The sequence below is a fragment of the Heterodontus francisci genome, unplaced genomic scaffold (assembly GCF_036365525.1).
Source record: "Heterodontus francisci isolate sHetFra1 unplaced genomic scaffold, sHetFra1.hap1 HAP1_SCAFFOLD_237, whole genome shotgun sequence".
In the NCBI taxonomy this organism is placed as follows: domain Eukaryota; kingdom Metazoa; phylum Chordata; class Chondrichthyes; order Heterodontiformes; family Heterodontidae; genus Heterodontus; species Heterodontus francisci.
In genome coordinates, this window is record NW_027141318.1 from 2191907 (window position 1) to 2206252 (window position 14346).

At 41.3% G+C, this 14346-nt stretch overlaps 1 protein-coding gene across 1 annotated transcript; it reads right to left on the reverse strand.

Moving 5' to 3' along the window:
• Positions 1 to 11448: 11448 nt before the first annotated feature.
• On the reverse strand, positions 11449 to 14134 carry LOC137362778 (probable G-protein coupled receptor 139). The gene is made up of 2 exons (XM_068027022.1): positions 14068 to 14134; positions 11449 to 12344 (listed from the first exon to the last, which is right to left on the reverse strand). Exons 1-2 carry the CDS (start codon positions 14132 to 14134, stop codon positions 11449 to 11451), a joined length of 963 nt encoding a protein of 320 aa, XP_067883123.1.
• Positions 14135 to 14346: the final 212 nt, after the last annotated feature.

Below are 14346 nucleotides of genomic sequence, written 5' to 3' on the forward strand. Positions count from 1 at the left end.
GACAGACACACAGACGCACACATACAGCACAACACAGGCACTGATACACACACACACACACACACACCATAACCCAAGCCCTGTCACAGACACACGCTCACACGCACGCACAACACAGATCCTGACAAAAACACATAGAGCGCAAAAACCAAGCTCTCATATACACACACACATGCACAAACATACACAGACACACACCACAGCGTAGAGCCTGAGAAACACAGAACATCACAGGACCTCCCACACAAACATACACACGCACGATGCGAATATCCTGGAGAAAGTGCACAGCAGAGTACCCAGAATGGCTCCTCGGATGAGGGAATTGAGCTATAAGGTTATACAAAGAACAAAGAACAAAGGAAATTACAGCACAGGAACAGGCCCTTCGGCCCTCCAAGCCTGCGCCGATCCAGACACTCTATCTAAACCTGTCGACTACTTTCTAAGGGTCTGTATCTCTTTGCTTCCTGCCCATTCATGTATCTGTCTAGATACATCTTAAAAGACGCTATCGTGCCCGCGTCTACCACCTCCGCTGGCAACGTGTTCCAGGCACCCACCACCCTCTGCGTAAAGAACTTTCCACGCATATCCACCTAAACTTTTACACTCTCACTTTGAACCCGTGACCCCTTGTAATTGAATCCCCCACTCTGGGAAAAAAACTTCTTGCTATCCACCCTGTCTATACCTCTCATGATTTTGTACCACTCAATAAGGTCCGCTCTCAACCTCCGTCTTTCTAATGAAAATAATCCTAATCTACTCAACCTCTCTTCATAGCTAGAGCCCTCCATACCGGGCAACATCCTGGTGAACCTCCTCTGCACCCGCTCCAAATCATCTACTTCCTTTTGGTAATGTGGCGACCAAAACTGTACGCAGTATTCCAAATGTGGCCGAACCAAAGTCCTATACAACTGTAACATGACCTGCCACTTCTTGTACTCAATACCCCGTCCGATGAAGGAAAGCATGCCGTATGCCTTCTTGACCACTCTGCTGACCTGCGTTGCAACCTTCAGGGAACAATGGACCTGAACACCCAAATCTCCCTGTACATCAATTTTACCCAGGACTTTTCCATTTATTGTATAGTTCACTCTTGAATTGGATCTTCCAAAATGCATCACTTCGCATTTGCCCTGATTGAACTCCATCTGAAATTTCTCTGCCCACTCTCCAATCTATTTATATTCTGCTGTATTCTCTGACAGTCCCCTTCACTATCTGCTACTCCACCAATCTTAGTGTCGTCTGCAAACTTGCTAATCAGACCACCTATACGTTCTTCCAAATCATTTATGTACATCACAAACAACAGTGGTCCCAGCACGGATCCCTGTGGAACACCACTGGTCACACATCTCCATTTTGAGTAACTCCCTTCCACTGCTACTCTCTGTCTCCTGTTGCCCAGCCAGTTCTTTATCCATCTAGCTGGTACACCTTGGACCCCATGCGACTTCACTTTCTCCATCAACCTACCATGGGGAACCTTATCAAACGCCTTACTGAAGTCCATGGATATGACATCTACAGCCCTTCCCTCATCAATCAACTTTGTCACTTCCTCAACGAATTCTATTAATTTGGTAATATATGACCTTCCCTGCACAAAACCATGTTGCCTATCACTGATAAGCCCATAATCTTCCAAATGGGAATAGATCCTATCCCTCAGTATATTCTCCAACAGATCATTTACTTCTTGGCACTACGGAGGTACAAAGACCAAAACAACCCATGTAAATCCTCGCTGCACTCTCTCATTTAAAAAATGGTAAGCAAAAATATCCTATCAATTTCCAAACGTGTGACTGTCTAGATACAGCTGCAAAATTGGACATCTTTCCCCTTCAAGTACATTCGAACCACAGTTCCTTGACTATGCAGAGACTATGCAAGTTCAGATGGAACCATCTAGTATTTTCTTTATGTATGAAATGTATGTGCTACTCCCACAATCATTAGGGAGAACATCTCTGTGTCAGTCGGTCGTGAGTTCAAATCCATATCCAAGGACTTGAACTGCATCTAGACTGATATTCCAATGCAGTACTGAAGGGGCGCTGCACTGTCAGAGGTCCTGTCATTCAAAATGCCACCTTCACTGAGACCCCATTTCTCCTTTCAGTTGGGCACTGTTGGAGAATTTTCTGAGCTTTGCTAATTATTTCTTAACTTTGTAAAAATAGAGAAACAGGACGCTGCTTGTAGCTAACCGAACCAATGATCAGGAAATGTAGACAGAGCAACTGACCACAATCATCTGGCATAGGAAGGGACAGAGCTCATGATGGATTTTGGGGAAGTGAAAACAGAGTGTTCGTTACTGACTCTTCCGCTTTTATCATGTTTGTGCAACCTAGCCAGAAGTAACGGCCAAATATAGTACCTGGAGTGTGTACGTTAAATAGCGAACAATAGCTTGTTATGCTCGAAATAACGCTCTACTGACCTCGGACATTGCAAAGGGCACAGAGCTGCAGGTGGTCTTGTGGTTGTCCTGTGGTTTATGCTTAATTGTGAAACTGCTAGCTCTGCTTCTTTTATACTATATAAGTCCACGGCGATTTGTAGTTGGCGGGAGTAGCACTGGACTGCATTTAGGTAAGGTGTGCTCCCCCATGATATCATGCAATAAAAAGTTTGTTCTCAACGTCTGAGTCCGGAGAATGTGTTCAACAATTGGGCACAATCTGGATTTTCTTCAACAGTTTGGCGTAGTCGGCAGGATCCCTGAGTTCACGGGATACAAAAGAACCTAGTAAAAAAACTAATCGACAGGATCAGGGGTAAGTCAACTTTTCTGCGACCCTGGTGCCTCAATCACCCAGCCTTTGCCGGAATTAAGAGGGCGACTGGGCCCCACATGAAGGCCAGATAACTGGGAGAGGGGGACTAAAGGGGTCAAGGAAGAATTGGCTGAAACCTGATCAGAAAAGATCTAAAATTCCGCGAAGGGAAGTTGAAAAGGAGATAAGTAGAAAACCCAGTAAAATGTGGCGAATTCGGTATAGTCGTACCAAATTCCGGGAATTTGGTGATCCTAATTTGAGTTTGCACGAGCGGTTCCTCCACCGGGTGGAGTAAAGAGGCTGTGGGACAAAAGGAGTTAGAACAACCGTCTGGGACGGTGAACGACTGGGGCTGTAACTAAACTACCAAATTGACCCGACAGGCACGTGATCGTTGCTCCTGAGTACACGAGCCGGAATCTGGCCCCAGAGAGAGAGGTTGTGGGATGGAAGGAGAACGAAAGAGCATTGGCCTGAGAGACAGGGGTGTGCCAGTTAGCTGACCTTGAGAATTTAACATTAACTGCGCCTGTTCGTATCCTTGTGTCTATTCGTTTCGTTGTGTCTTGTTTGTTTTCCTGTGTTTTAATGCTACTTGATTCATAGAAAAGAACTCGTAAATTTAGAAGGTTTTGAGAAATTAGAAGTAAGAGTGGACTCAACGGATTCCAAGAAGGAAGGGTTGCCCCTGGGACAAGTAAACCATGTCCTCTGAAGAAAGGCAACCCACGTCCGTTTGCCCCTCGAAGGAGACGCAGAAGCACCACGGTAAATATGTGTTTTAAAGATAGGTATGTTTTGGAGTAAAACAAATAACTGTGTCTTTGATTCGACTGTGAGAATGTCTGAAGCTTCCGCGAATGAATTGAATATCTGGGAAGCACAGCTTGTATTCTGTAGAACTGACTGTCATTAACTCTTTGTTGACTGGCTTTAATGTTCAAAGCATGAGTCTATTAAGTTGTTTGGAATTGAATGAGTGTGAAAAGTGATTGTTGAGTGTGTTCATTTCGATTTAAGATTGTGCACCCAGGAATGGGATATAAAATTGAATTATATTTTAAGTTAAAGTTTTATTTTTAGTTGGTTTTGCAACTGTGAAAAGGCAATGAACAATTTTCTGAGGGATAAGCTTCAGCCTTGAAGGTCTGAAGATGTCTGGCAGAAATCTAATTTGGGGTTTGGTACATTGTTTTAATTGGAAACGCTGCTATTGTTTTATTTTACAGTCTAAATTTGAAGACATGTTTTACTGACTGTTATCTTGTTTTAAGGGAAAGAAAGGATAGAAAAGGAGGTATAGGAAAGATTCTGTCCGTTTAAAAAGATTTAAGTTTGTGTAAGGACCTAGTGTTAAGTCTTTTGTTGTAAGAATGTTAAATAACCTTTTCTTTAGTTTTTGGTTTTATTACAGTCATTTGAAAAGGTGCCTGAAGAAAGAGCAAGAAAGTGATGTAATTTACCTATATTTTAAAATAAGCACGTGCTATTCTGTTCTGTGTGTAGTTAATAAGTATTATAAGTTAATAAGTCTGTATTGAATTAATACTGTTAAGGTTAATTGACCTGTTTAAGTTGAAGAACTGGAAATGTCATTTGCAACCACAATGAACTTCCAAGTTTAGCATGTCGAGTTTTGGAGAAGTCTTAAGTTCCGAACAGGGGACTCACTCAGATAACATCAGCAGTTTTGATTTTTAAATATTATTGCAATGAATTGGAATTGGAATCATCTTTGTCGTAAAATTCCTTGGATTAGGAACCTCTGACAAGAGATACAAAAAGTTTGGAAACAATTGGAGTTTAATCTAAAATGCTGTCTTTCCTGATGGAGATGAGTTCCTTTGAAGTTGAAAAATGTTACACATGATTTTGTTGTTTTTAAACCCTAAGGATACCAAAAGGATTGAAAAGGTTTAAAATAGATAGTTCTTTTCGATCAGAAAAGAAAGGTTTCGTAAAGTGACGTAGCTGAGAATGTTTTGCTCTGCCCCCTTGGAGACAAACAAGGAACTTAACCCGCTGCGACTTTTTGCAAAGCTGAGAGTCAAATTTATACATATTGGACATTGTTAAATTTTACATTTCTAAGTTGACAGATAGAATTGGACAAATTAACCCATTGGGCTCAGGGGCAGAGCCACAATGGATTCTTTTTAAGCAGGTGACGGCAGGTTCCAAGGCTGATGTCACAACAAGAGATCCAGCAGCTTAGAGAATTTAAAACTGAATTGCAGACATCAAATATCATAGCATCTTTATCAATGAGACAAAATGCTTGAGAAGGGAAGATAGTTGCAAACATTTCTGTCCTTAACGTACAAAAAGTACAACCAAGTCTGGGCATAAGAAATTGGAATCAATAAACAAAATTTAACTGATATGAGTGGTTATTTAAAGCACTAAAACGGAAATTTATCTGATATTTAAGAGGACATTCAAAGTTTTAGAAAATAACAAATCAGTGGTTTACTGTGTTGGACATTAGCAATGGGTTCTGGTCCATACAGTTGGCACAAGAGTCAATATAAATTTGCATTTACGTTCAAGGGACAACAGTGCATCTGGACGTGTCTCTCCCAGGGATTTTATAATAATCCATCGATATTCCACCTTCTTTCAAGAAGGTTAGAGTGAAAGTTAGGCTGAAAATGGCACCGATAATGAAGGAAAAGGTTTCTTATTTGGGAACAGTAATAACACAGGGAAAGCATGAGACAGAGCAAAAGTGAGTGCTGACAATCCTCGAACTCCCCTAGCGCAAGATATTAAAGCTCTAAAAAAAAGGGACTGTTCCTATTTCTGGTTATGAGATTAAACAGATAAGAAGCACCAACCCCCACGGTTAATCCCACATTCTAATTACCGACGAGTAAGGTTACGACCCAACAGCCAAAAGTGACTGGTCTCCCTTGCCCGTTCTTGACTACAGGACTAGAAAATAGTCTTGTGATAATAAAACCTAATAAAATTGTATATGATAATGTAAAGCTTGAGTTGTTACCGGTAATATTGATTTTCTCAGATATCCAGCTACCTGACTGGTGCCCTGAGAAGACCCGAGAGTTGTACAAGGTATTACTGTAACAATTGTTGAGACAGGAATTTGGTAATGAGAAAATAATAAAGGGAAAGAGCCATAAACGCAGTTTAGTGAATGACGCAGCCACAGTCCTTAATACAGGAACTTCAATTGTCAATACTGTAGATTTGGAAAATGTGGACCAGAAGGTTAGAACTCTCAGTCAGCTAGTAAAGGATATTTTTTTTTAAAAAGGAACAAAAGGCACAGAAGTGGTGTAGCTAAAGTAGGACAGGATCTGTCAAAAACGGTGACAGGACTGGTGAGAGTACGGGAAGGTCATGCTCATACTATTAATGATATCATAGAAAAGGTAAAGGAGGTCCACGACATTTCAAATAATGAAAGTGTTTGTAGTACATATGGTCCGTGGATGTTAGAACAAACGAAGGAAAATTGGAGGCAAATTGATGCAGGACGGGTACCAGTTTGGATAAATTACACCCAGTTGGAGGACTTAGCTAGTCACACAAATGTTAAAATTATCAGGTGCCAACTCAGAAAACTTAAGGTATGGAAAGGTCAGGAATGTGTAAATACAGGATCTATGAGTATTGGAGTAGTGTTGGGAATACCTGTAATTCTGAGAGATAAGTTAGGGATACAATTACATGAAGTAGAAAATATAGGAGTGATAAGGGGAAAAGATTACATAAAATACAATGATATTTTACCATATGTTGTGGAAATTGGAAAAGAGGTAATTGGAACAACATTGTCCATTGTCTGAGTGTAGTCTGGAAAACCAGGTCATCATATGTCCTCATCCTATATATAAAACGGCAGAATCAAAATGTGGATTTAATACCACTGTAAATTGCACCATGAAGACTAGGAAAGCATTGTCAGGAAAAACCCATGTGGCCTATATGGGAAAGGGCAGATATTGCTTAACCACCACAGCGAGGGAGTACCAGTATGGACATAAACAGACTTGTCCGGTGAACAACAGTATGTTTTGGTTCAACCCACAATTACCAACCCGAGTGGGGAAGATGGAGTTGGTACAGATACATGAGCAAAAGACAGAAACGATAACTGTGACAGAAAGTATTAAGGAGGAATTGACAAATTACCTCCGAGAATATGAATATACTATTCAGCCATTGCTCACACGCTTGGGTAAAGAGAGACAGCAGCTGGAAGCCATTGCAAGCTGGAACAACAGTCGAAGATGCTACAAGATGAGATTGACAAGATAAATGATTCTACCTGGCAGGAGGACTTATGGAACTGGGGGTCAAACGTGCAGATACACCCCTGGTTTAGAATTATCTCCCATGTCCTGACAGTGGTTTTGGGTATCATGGTGTTAGATGTGACGTACTTAATTTGGCAACTTAAGAAATTGATTAGGCAATGCAAGAGGATTTATGAACACAGGTTGGACAGCTACCCGAAAAGCAATCAGTGTTCGAGCTTGCTCTGTAAAAGGAGGGACAATTAGTTATGCCATAAAAGGGTAATTGGATAACCTTCTCATATGTACTTAAAGTGAGCAAATGAATGACCAATGTACTTTATGAAACTGTATTATGTTTATACAATCGGTTATGTAACAGTGATGTTTAAATGAATTTGTAATTGTGCAAGTGTACCACCTTTTATGTTGCAAACAATTTGTTGAAGCCCCTGCAAAACTTATGCCTTTACAGAGTTCCCGCTGCCCCCTTGTGATATAAGCAGGCGACGTATTGAGTGCGACCCCTCTGGGTGTTGAAGGCTGTTTCTAGACAAATAGAGACCATTAAAGGCACCCAGGTGGGATCAAGGGAAGGATTTTTAAAATGGTTGTAGAAGAGTCAAGAGGGGACTGTGAGAACAGAATTTTAGAATTTTAAGAACAGAATTTTATGGGGACATTTAAGCTGAGAATAATCAATCATGTATTGCTGGCTTGGCCTTGCAGCTGGTACAGCTCAATGGCAGGAAAGATATTATGCTTCAATGACTACTTTAAATACCTCTCCCCTCCACATACGATGATATTGTGTTATCATGGTATGATAAAAGGAGGGATTGTTGGAGAATTTTCTGAGCTTTGCTAATTATTACTTAACTTTGTAGAAATAGAAAAACAGGACGCAGCTTGTAGCTAACCTAACCAATGGTCAGGAAATGTAGACAGAGCAACTGACCACAATCATCTGGCTTAGGAAGGGACAGAGCTCATGATGGATTTTGGGGAAGTGAAAGCAGAGTGTTCGTTACTGACTCTTCCGCTTTTATCATGTTTGTGCAACCTAGCCAGAAGTAACGGCCAAATATAGTACCTGGAGTGTGTACGTTAAATAGGGAACAATAGCTTGTTCTGCTCGAACTAACGCTCTACTGACCTCGGACATTGCAAAGGGCACAGAGCTGCAGGTGGTCTTGTGGTTGTCCTGTGGTTTCTGCTTAATTGTGAAACTGCTAGCTCTGCTTCTTTTATACTATATAAGTCCACGGCGATTTGTAGTTGGCGGGAGTAGCGCTGGACCGCATTGAGGTTAGGTGTGCTCCCCCATGATATCATGCTATAAAGGGTTTGATTCCCAACGTCTGAGTCCGGAGAATTTGCTCAACAATTGGGCACAATCTGGATTTTCTTCAACAGGACTCCTGCACTACCTGCCTGCGCCTACTACTCCTCCTGGTGGACGGCCATCACTCTTCTGCCTGTGCAGCCATTACCTGCGGTGTGGCCACCTCGCTAAACATGCTATCCACGGCGTCCTCAGCACCATGGTCCTCACTGGATACAGGGGTGCGGTGCTTGAGGATTGGAGAAATGCTAACGTTGTACCTCTGATTAAAATAGGAGTGAAAGATAGACAGAATAATTACAGGCCAGTCAGCCTGACCTCAGTCGTGGGCAAATTATTGGAATCTATTAAGACAGATAGGATAAACTGTTACTTAGATAGGCACAGGTTAATCAAGGATAGTCAGTATGGTTCTGTTAAGAGAAGATCTTATTTGACCAACATGATCACATTTTTGAAGCAGTAACAAGGAAGATAGATGATGGTAGTGCAGCTGATGTGGTCAACACAGAATTTATCAAGGCTATTTACAAGTTCCCACATGGCAGACCGGTAAAAAAAAATTCCCATGGGATTCAGAGAAATGCAGCAAGGTGGATACAAGATTGGCTTAGTGGCAGGAAACAATGGGTAATTGTTGACGGGTGTCTTAATGACTGTAGGGCTGTTACCAGTGGTATTCCGTGGAGCTCAGTACTGGGTCCCCTGCTTTTTGTAGTATATCTTAACGATTTGGACGTAAATGTAGGGGGCATGGACAAGAAGTTTGCAGACCAGACGAAGATTAGCTGTTTGGCAGATAACAAGGAGGATAGCTGCAGGCTGCGGGAAGTTATTGATGGTCTGGTCAGATGGGCACAAAAGTGACAAATGGAATTTCAGACAGAGAAATGCGAGCTGATGCATTTTGAGAGGTCAAACAAGGCAAAGGAGTACACGATAAATGAGAAAATACTGAGAAGTGTAGAGGAAGTGAGGGACCTTGGAGTCAATTTCCACAGATCCCTGAAGGTAGCAGGACAGGTCGATAAGGTGGTTCAGAAGGCATAGGGAATCTTTACCTTTATTAGCTGTGGTATAGAATATAAGAATAGGGAAGTTATGCTGGAACGGACTAAATCATTGGTTGGACCACAACTTGAGTATTGTGTGCAGTTCTGGTCACCTTATTACAGAAAGGATGTAATTGCACTGGAGAGGGTGCAAAACAGATTTACGAGGATGTTGCCAGAACTGGAACAATGCAGGTTGGAGGAAAGATTGAATAGGCTGGGTTTAGTCTCTTTGGAACAGAGAAGGCTGAGAGGAGATCTGATTGAAATGTACAAAATCTTGGGGAGCCTGGATAGAGTGGAAGTGAAGGATTTATTCACCTTAGCAGAGAGGTCAGAGACGGGGTGGGGGGGGGTGGTGGGGTGTGGGCATAGCTTTATACTGATTGCTAGAGAAATAGAGGGGAGATGAGGACAAACTTTTTTCACCCAGAGGGTGATAGGGCTCTGGACCTCACTGCCTGAAAGTGTATTTGAGGCAGAGACGCTCAACTCACTGAAAAAGAGTCTGGATATGTACCTCAACTAGCATAATCTGCAGGGCTAAGAACCAAATGCTGGAAGGTGGGATTGAAATAGGTGGATCCTTTTCTGGCTGGCACAGACACGATGGGTCAAAGTGGCCTCTTTCTGTGCCTTAAACATTTGATATTTCTATGATACTATGGTTCTTGGAAGCTTAAAATACTAAATTATTCCTCTTTTCTGCTGATATTCGTTCTATGTTTTTTTCACCAATCTTTTACCTCGTAATTCAAATGACATCTGATTCACAGGTCTTTCGAATCAATGTCTGGTTGTTCCACTTAAGAATTCCCTTCCTTAAATGAAAAAAAGTTGGTCAGACTAATCTGAGCAAGATTCCACTCAACTTCGCAACCAGTCATTTTGTTTCAGCCTTTTTCAACGTCTGGCCCCAAGTTGCACCATTGCATATTTTGGGATTTTCATGCTTAAAAACTTTTATTTAGAAATTCGCAGTTCTGAATTTTCAATTTACCTCAATGGGGTCCTCAGTTGTGCCTGACCTAACAAGTTACAAATAACGACTACTTATGAATCCAGTATAATTCATTAAGCAAGATGATATAAATACTGAACATAAAAGCACTCAAGGCAATGTGGAAGTTTCTTATCCTTCAAGACCAGGATTCTTTGAATGTTGCCAGCACAGGCGATGCCTTTGTTCTCCTGTCTCTGAATTTACATTACGTTGAACTGTGTTTCAGAATAATCACACCACAGACACCATTGTTAACTGTACCAGCAAAGACTCTGAGTTTCCATCTTTTGGGCTTCCGATTCCTTATTATGATATCCTTTGAATTAACTCTTCCATTTATTTAACGTGATGTTCATATGTTGTCACCACACCTCTGTAATTAGAGTGCAGTACGCTAAATGCATCTCCATCTCTTATTTCCTAGGCTCCAAGAGTTAACATTTCATTGTGTGAACACATATTCCATCCTTGCAGATACAAAGCAGTCGGACAAGCACAGTTTCATCTTCTTATCAACAATGTCAACTACCGTAAAACAATTCACCTCAACATTCCCAGGTTGCCAAAGCAATTAAGAATAAATGTGTCTGGTGGAATATCAGGAAAAAATGTTGTTTTTAAACATAAATGTTTTATTCTACAGATACATTTAATTGATCAAGTCAGTTAGCATACATATTAAACTACATGGTTCTTGTTTAATGATAGGTGTCATATCCAGTTCAAGCTTCTTTCACATCAGTTCCTTTAGGGAGAGCAGTCACTCTTCTCCTGACCCCTTTACGAAGTTCATCTCTTTCCCTTTTCTCACTGCTCGTTATCTTTTTTGATTTCTGTTAATTTACTTCCCATCCTCTTGCTCTAGACCCCCTCTTCCCGTCACTAACAGCTCTAGTGTTTGTCTTTACTCCTACAGGCCATTTTCTTCTGGACCTCCAGCGGTCACCTCTTCTCCATTAACCACTGGATCTTTAAGCTGGTCTCAATTGCTTTGTTTATTAATTAATTTAATAATTGATGTAACTGGATATTTCACAGCGCTCTTTAACTGCTCTCTGAACTCGGACTGAGTGGCCACATAAATAAATGTGTTGGTACAGCAATTTAAATTCCGTAGCATATATGCGACCTTTTCAAAGATATAAAAAGAATCATCATCTAAGAAATAACCAACATCAAAGATATATAAAATATACACCAGCCACAGAAATATGAAATTGCCAGATATGCTGAAGAGTAAAATCATGGACTTCCTTCTTCTCTCCATTTCAGAGTCACTGTGATTATCTTTCTTGCTCTGACCCCTCAGTCTCTGGCGAAGTCGACTGGTCACTAAAATGTGTCTGACCGTCAGAGCATTCAGCAACAGAATTAAAATGAACGGCAATAATGGTGTTAAAACTTTTTCAACTCTTCTCCATCCAATCCACCGAGGGTCAGTAAAATAGCTTGGCTTATTAGAACAGCTCCATTCGACATTGTCTGTTACCCATCCAGGTTCATATCTAAAGTAGATGGGAATATTTTTCAGACAGAGCAGGATGCCAGTTGTTGACAGAACCACACTCGCAGTTTTCCTGGTGCAATATTTTGATTTCAGCTTCTGGCAACAAATGGCGACAAATCGATCAAATGTGAAAGTGATGGTGAACCAAACAGAACAGTCGACGGCTGCACGGATCAAGGCATAGAGAGGGCGACACACAGAGGTGAGTTTCAGGAAATTAAATGGGAAATAAAAGTTATTGATTCTCCGGAGTATGATCTCAGTGATAATGACCAGTAGATCCGCCGTTGACATGGCCACCAGGTAACGGGTGGTGCAGCTGGAGAGTCCGCAATTTCCCTTGGACAGGATCACAATTGACACCAAATTAACTGGAAAGGAGAGAAGGGAGAAGTGGCTGTAAATTACTGGAAAATCATTCTCCGCTTCTCAACCCATGCAGGAAGGATTTTAGAACGAAAACCGTGTGGATTGGGATCGGGTCCGTGACCTCAACCTGCCTCCAACACCAGCACTTCCAGATTTAACAAATCCTGGACGGGGGGAGGTACAGCACCCCGCTCACAGGACGCTGGTCAACTAGTTAAATATAGTAATGAGGAGCCAAAGAATGGGTAGACTGGAGAACTGTAGCCGAACTCCAACCACTGCCAGTGTAGGAACCCATTCCGGACTCGAAACACTCCCTGGTGTCGAAGAAATTCCTCCCCGATTCGAACCAGTCCCACAGATAGGAGGCACTCATACGTCTTGGACCACTCTCTCTGATGTATAAATGAGTTAGATTGAAAAGGGAGTTTATTGAGTCAATGCAAATGTGATCACAGCACAGGCTTTCATTTCTACAGGAATATCATTAAAAGAAAAGTGTCATAATAATGTATTATAAAGGTGGTGATTGAACATGTAAATAATGTGTACTCTTCTGGACGACACGTCATAAAAATATCCAGGGTTATCAACAGGTGCACGTATTCTTCACAAAAATAATACCATAACTGGGGGATGAAAGTGATCGGGATATGTTGTGGCTCTATTCTGTCGATAAGAGAAGGATGAGTGTTGAACTAAAAGAGGCCTTTAAAATTATATAAGGTTTAGAGAGGGATAACGTGGACCTGATATTTTCATCTTTGCTGGTGACCAGTTCTGCATTTCCTGAAAATAAAATGGTCATCAATAAATGCACGATGGAATTCAGGAGAGATCTATTTACTTGTACTGCTGGGAACGTGGAATTGAGACCTCTTGGAGTAGTTGCAATGGGGGGAAAAAACATGACGAAGCGAAGTTAGTACATGAGGGAGACAGGATTGGAAGGATATACAAATAGGAATAGATGAGGTGGAATGAAGAGTGGCTCGTGAAGAGCAGGAAGACAGCCGTGATCTCGTTGCATCGAATGCCCAGTTTATGTGCTGTAAGATCAGTAACTTGTCTATTAACAAGTCATAGTCATCAGTATTTTTCGTAATATTGAAGAGGATTATTTATTATTGCAGTGCACTCATGACCAAACGCTTCTCAGGACCGTGCTCGGGAAGGAAATTAATCAGCACCTGATAGTGCTGCCAACAACTCTACTTAGAGAAAGAGTAAGATGGGGACCCGCATTGAATACAATGACAGATACTCCAGGAAATACACAGTCCCTAGTGTTACGTTGTCCACACCAGTTAGTCAGACACAATCAGTGCAGTTCCAGAGTGACAAAGACTCCCAGTTATACATGATCGCTGAGGTCAAGTGCTCCACTCCAGTTCGTGCACACACACAAAGGATAATTCTACATTAACAGATAATTCCAGTAATCCTTCCCCTCTGAGATTTTCCTGTTTGAGCTCTGATTCTACAGAATACAACATTCCACATAATTCAACAACTTTACAACGTAGTGTGCCTTGAGCTTGAAACAGTTGAGACAACAGATTAAAATTGCACAGATAATTCAGGAAATTAATACAATTATATTATTGAATGTGTGTCTTTGTAACTGTAACCATTCGATCTCATGTAATATTATTATTCCCATGGTAATGGTAGAAACCAGCTCATTCACAGATTTACAAACCTTCATTGGATATATACACTTACCAGGAACGCCAATTATTGCAAGGGTCACATAGAATATGTTCCTCACCCATTGCATTGGTCGGTGCATTTTCTGCTTGGAGTGATCGGTCTGTTTGTGCTGCATGTAATATCCCTGAAATAAATTCTGAGCTGACACATTCCCAGTGCATTAACTTTATGTCCTCCCGGATCTCCATGGGGATACTGTGGTTGCAAAATTGTTCTAACTTTTTTTCTTAATCTTGAACAAACAGATTACGACAGCTGTGTTAATTCCCTGTTGATGGAAAATAGTTTCCA

Excerpts from the sequence above, each read along its gene's own strand:
- LOC137362778 (XM_068027022.1), bottom strand. The coding sequence starts at position 14,134 with ATGCACCGACCAATGCAATGGGTGAGGAACATATTCTATGTGACCCTT. Across the intron at positions 12,345-14,067 it reads TGCAATAATTGGCGTTCCTG|TTAATTTGGTGTCAATTGTG; the intron begins GTAAGTGTATAT and ends TCTCCTTTCCAG.